The following is a 6,000-nucleotide window of genomic DNA, read 5'->3' on the forward strand; positions in this document are numbered from 1 at the left end:
CTCAATAGCTGTGTAGTCGGCTAGAACCTCACACCTTCCGGTGTAGGCCATGACCGGAAGTGACATCACTACGCTCCGTCTGACACGTTGCATCACTGACATTTGACTTCCTCAGGGATGCCTGAGTTTACACTATGGAAGGCTTTTCTTTGTTTTTTTCATTACATTTTTGGGATACTTTTCAGAGAGGAGTGGAAACTGCGGCATAGTAATAGCAGTGGAGAGCCTTATGTGGGATCATCTACTAAGCGCAAATAGACCTGTATGAAAATATAGTTCTATTTCTAAGGTGAGCGGCCACTTTTTACACTGATGGAGCATGGTGTTCTGGAGCACGTTAAAGTGAAGTATTGTCTAAAGGGGTCTTATTTATTTACAGTATTGCATGAATTAGAAGGCTCATGAGCTAAAAGTCACGTGGCTTTTGTTTTGTCACACTTTTGATATATGGACGGCATTTTATAGGATTCCATGGGACACTAATTTCATAATTTTTGCACTCAGTGTGTGGTATTATTTGCTCAGTTTCACTAGTTGGGATACCTACTATGTTATAGTGCCAATCATTTTGCTTTTGGTTTCTAATACAAGATTTGTTGAATTTAGAACTATTGTATGTATTGTGAATACTTTGCATATAAGCACTGAATTGAACTTATTTACTGTATTAGTATGATTGCATTATATGGTTTAGTCTATATATAGACAATTTAAGGGTATAACACTATTTAATGGACACTGTCACCTATAGATGATTAGAGCAAGCCCCACATTGTTTATATTTTAACATTTTTTTTATTGAATGTGTGCATTAAAACGTCTCCTTTAAAGTGATTGTAATGCCGTGTACACACGACTGGACTTTACGGCATACTTGGTCCTGCGGACAGGAGTCCGTTGGACAATTCAATCGTGTGGGCTCCAGCGGACTTTTTTTCCCCAAAAGTTCGACGGACCTAGAAATGAAATCTTTTCGACGGACTCGCGTCCGGTCGAAAAGTCCATTCGTCTGTATGCTAGTCCGACGGACAAAAACCGACGCTAGGGCAGCTATTGGCTACTGGCTATGAACGTCTTTGTTTTAGTCTGGTCGAACGTCATCACGTACGAATCTGTCGGACTTTGGTTGATCTTGTGTAGGCAAGTCCGTTCAGTCGTAAAGTCCATCGTAAAGTCCGTCGAAAAATCCGCCGGACAAAGTCTGCCGTAAAGTCCTGTTGTGTGTACGCGGCATTAGGCTTCGTTTTTTTTTTTTTTTAAACAAACATGTCATACTTACCTCCACTGTGCAGTTCGTTTATCACAGAGTGGCCCCGATCCTCGACTTCTGGGGTCCCCCGGCGGTGCTGGTAGCTCCTCCCCACATCATATAAGCCCCTAGGAGAACGCTTTCCCAGGGGGGACGTTGCCTTGCGGGCGCGTTCCCGAGTCCAGTATTTGCGCACATAGACTCAGAATGCCGGACTCGGTCCTGCATAGGATGCATTAAGGTGAAAAAAGATGAGGGTTTACAACCTCTTTAAGTGATGTTATAAGAATTAAAATTAAAATTCATACTTTTCCCGCCTGTGATTTTTATTTTTTTTTAGTATATCAAAGCCAAAACTTAAATTTTTTACATTGGGGATGGAGTGAAGAACCTCTGTCTGGTTTATGTTTCTGTCTGCATGCACCCTCCTCACTTCCTGCTCCAAAGACTGGCATCAGTGGAAGAGGAAGTGGGGGGGGGGGGAGTGCCAGGTTACATGGTATTAGTACTGTCCCCTCCTTCAAAAAATGCTAACTGCTGGGCCAGGGATGTAACTACAAATCATGGAGACCTATTGCAGTCCCTCTGCCAGAACACAATAGTGCAGCGGGAGATTGCTGCACTAACATCCAATGTGTTAGTACAACGACCCCTCAGTTTTTTTTTTCATTCAGCCCTCTGGGTCGAACAAAAAACAACTTCCCGTGTGTACCTAGCTTAAAGTGGTTGTAAAGGCTGAAGGTGTTTTACATAAACTTTAAGGCATCATGTACACTGTTGCTGGTAAGCGGACATTTAGGAGCAGTTGGGGCGTTTTCAGTTGCCCCTGAACTCTCCTCTATGTTATCTTATCAGTACATGTACACAGGGTCATTTCTAGGCAGTTGAGTTTAGAAGCGTTTTTTGGAAAGCAAAAAAATGCGTTCAGGACGGATGTTCCGAGGCATTTGAAACGCCAAACGTCTGTAACAGCTTGTAGACGTGTGTAAACGCGGAAACTCGCGTTTAACCGCATTTTGTTTACAGGCGGTTTTGAATTTTTGACTATTTGAAAAAAAACAAAAAAATGCTTCTTAATGCAAACGCAGCTAAACAGACGTTTTTTAAATGTCGGTTACTATCTGCCAAGCTAAATCGTTCAGGTGAGGTTGTAAAACGTCCTGTGTACATTAAGCCTTAGGCTTAACTTTACTTTACTCTATCCAAAATATAAAACAGGTTTTACAAACACTTTAACCCCTTCAGTCCTGGAAGGTTTTCCCCCTTAAAGACCAGGCCATTTTTTGCGATACGGCACTGCGTCGCTTTAACTGACAATTGAGCGGTCGTGCGATGTTGTACCCAAAAAAAATCAACGTTCTTTTTTTCCCGCAAATAGAGCTTTCTTTTGCTGGTATTTCATCACCTCCTGCGGTTTTTATTTTTTGCGCTATAGAAAAAAAGCGCGACAATTTTGGAAAAAATAAAAACATTTTTATACTATTTGCTATAATAAAAATGAAAAAAAGTCTTCATCAGTTTAGGCCAATATATATTCTACATATTTTTGATTAAAAAAAAACAACGCAATAAGCGTATATTGATTGTTTGCGCAAAAGTTATAGCATCTACAAAATAGGGAATAGATTAATGGCATTTTTATTATTTTTTTTACTAGTAATGGCGGTGATCTGTGATTTTTAGCAGGACTGCGACATTGCGGTGGACAGATCGGACACTTTTGACACATTTTTTGGGACCATTGACAGTTATACAGTGATTAGTGCTATAAAATGCACTGATTACTGTGCAAATGTCACTGGTAGGGAAGGGGCTAACACTAGGGGGCGATCAAGGGGTTAAATGTGTTCCCTCATGTGTGTTTCTAACTGTGGAGGGATGGGACTGACTAGAGGAGGGGACAGATCGCTGTTCCTAATTAGTAGGACCAGATGATTTGTCTCTCCTCTCCTGTCAGAACAAGGATTTGTGTGTTTACATACACACAAATCCCCATTCTGGCTCTCGTGCCCGTGATGGCGGGTAGCCGGCGGACATCGCGCCTGCCAGTGATACGCATCGGGTCCCTGCCAGTGATGCGCATCGGGTCTGTTGCCTTTAAAGGTGCCGACGTACATCTACGGCGATTTGCGGGAATGAGCCGACCTGCCGCTGTATAATGACTGCGTTTGGTCGGCTAGTGATTAAAGCTTAACTTTGGATACAAGAATTATAATTAAAATATATTAATAACTATAAAGGATATAAATCCTTTTATGTGTTCAAACCCCATTGCAAACCCTTATAATAGATTGTAGAAATAGCAGTTACATTATCACTGGGCTGTACATAACCTGCACCAAGAGTAGATCTGTGGGAGGGGCCCAGCAGGACCACCCATTACAGGCTGCCTGCAGAAAACTACAGGAGGGGGCGGAGACCAGACCTGTGACCCTGCACAAGGAGCTAGAGTAGCAGTGACAGGTCTTTATTACAGAAAACTCCTGTTGGAGGCAAAGTGCCTGAGTTGTTTAATGCTGAATTATTGCATAAACCTGGGAGAAATTCCCAAAGCACACTGAGAGTAAAGGAAGAATACACATGCATCTTTTATTTAGGCAACATTTATTTAGTCCCAATTTTTGTTTTACATTTTAAAAACTGTACATGATTTTCAGCAGAAATGTTGACTGGTCATAATTAGCTACAAAAAGCCAACAGAGGGAACACTATTGGATCTACTTATAAAACATTCATTACACGAATTCCACAAGCATTCACCCAACCTACACACATTTTCCATGCATTTCTCTAATAGGATTATTTCATATGATCATCTGCTCCATGGAGTATCAAAAATTCAGTTATTTTTAATGAAATATCTCAATAAAAAAAATGCAGCTATTTTGGCCACTAGATGGAACTGACAATCATAGGAAAAAATTGTATTAGAGAAAATACAGGAAAAGTTTGTGCAGGTTGGGTGAATGCTTGTGACATTTGTCCAACAAATGTTTTATAAACAGACCCCTAGGCAAAAGTTGTGTTTTTAAAAACATTTGGTGACATTCAAAACCATATGACATATTTAGGAAATACCCTTTTCTCCCTTTAAGTAAAAGTCAAAATGCGGTCACTGCAACATGTTATATTGTGACTCAACAAACTGTAGGTTGACAACAATAATTATATAAACCAGCCTTTCTCAATCTTAATACCCCAGTAGCAACCTTGAAATAATTCTCAGATTTCAGGGAACCCCTAATAAGATTAATCCAGCAGGGTGCATTGTGAAAAGTGCATTGTGAAAATGCCCCTTTACGATAGTGGTCAGTGGCCCCCCCTCCTCCTCTATACAATGATTGACAGCATGTCACCCTTACAAACAGCTTAAAAGATGATAAATTCCATACCGTTGACTCTGCTAAAGGGGTGAGGGACTTGGAACTATACCTGGACCATCTAATGGGAGTTCAATCGGATCAGCTCAAAGAACCCCTTGGAACCTCTTAAGGAACTCTACGGTTTCACGGAGCCCTGGTTGAGAACGGCTGATATAAACTAATGCTTTCTAGCTAGTATTTGATACTTTTAATCAGCCTTGGACAAACTTACCTTATTGAGTGACTTGAAGACCTCTTTTCCATTTAGTTGCAGAATGTTCCCGATAATGGGCAACGGGGTGGGCCCCGGTGGCAGCCTACCTTTGTTTTGATGCTTCCTGGCATGTGTGATACTTAAGATCAGCAAAATCAAACAGACAGTTAATAACAGCGTGGTTGTACTAAAGATCTCCATGTAGGCACTATGCTCTTCTGCAATGGAAGTAATCAGATTTCAGTCTGAGACAGTCCTATTTATAAAGGGAACACCTTGGAATGGTTGAAATTGGCACATTCAATGGGTTACTCAAGAGCCATCTATTTGTTTGCTTTGGCGACATTTCTTTATCTACTGAAATCCAAACGCTGATATGAAATGTGGACTGGCAAAAGGGTGACACGTTTACTAACAACTAATAGGATTAAAGAAAATGAAAATAAAGTTTGGTAAACTCCTTGCAATGTACATAGATCACTCAGAGGGGATTATTTTTTTCTCAACAAAAGTGCAGTTTTTTTTACATACTGTCACCAGTGCAGTACAGCATCATTGTATTTTTTTTTTTTTTAATGTTTTCTTTTTTTATTATTTTTTTACATTCTGCCTAGTTCTAGCTGTCATGAATGGCTTTCATTCATGACAGCTTGATTACTGGCTACAGCTAATCACATGATATAGGTTGCTGTGATTGGCCCAGGTACCCTGTGATAGCTGAGGGTCAATCACAGCATCACAGTACTAACCAAAACAGTAAGAAAGTCATTCATAACTGTTTTGTTGATCTTGTAATTATGTGAAGATAATAATGAGGGCAGAGACATCAAACTCAGCACCGCATCCCACAAAAATTATAAACAAAGAGAAGGGACGTGGGGTAAAGAAAACCCCGGGGACTTTAAAGGTGCTTATGGTATAAGGTAAATACAGTACATAGACATACAGAGCTTATCCATATAAAGATTTTTATTACAATTGATACAAATGACACAACATTATTAAAAAATGTCTCAATATCCGCATCCAATTAATGATAGACAGTTGGAGTAAAGAGAATACCACTTAATAGATACAACCTAACATGTTTCGCTCATTTTGAGCTTCCTCTGGAGTTTTGATATAATTTATGGTATACTAGAAATGATAAGAAAAACATGGATGAGATATCGTGT

At 40.0% G+C, this 6,000-nt stretch overlaps 1 protein-coding gene across 1 annotated transcript in view; it reads right to left on the reverse strand.

The window, feature by feature from the left end:
• The window catches only part of LOC141107667 (cytochrome P450 2C16-like), a 68,123-nt gene extending 62,974 nt beyond the window's left edge, over nt 1-5,149 (reverse strand). Inside the window, exon 1 of the mRNA XM_073598564.1 lies at nt 4,844-5,149. Within this exon, the coding sequence (XP_073454665.1) occupies nt 4,844-5,026 (183 nt within the window). The 5' untranslated portion in view covers nt 5,027-5,149. The remainder of the gene's footprint in view (nt 1-4,843) is intronic.
• Between the last annotated feature and the right edge of the window lie 851 nt (nt 5,150-6,000).

Source organism: Aquarana catesbeiana, linkage group LG09 (assembly GCF_042186555.1).
Source record: "Aquarana catesbeiana isolate 2022-GZ linkage group LG09, ASM4218655v1, whole genome shotgun sequence".
Lineage (NCBI taxonomy): Eukaryota > Metazoa > Chordata > Amphibia > Anura > Ranidae > Aquarana > Aquarana catesbeiana.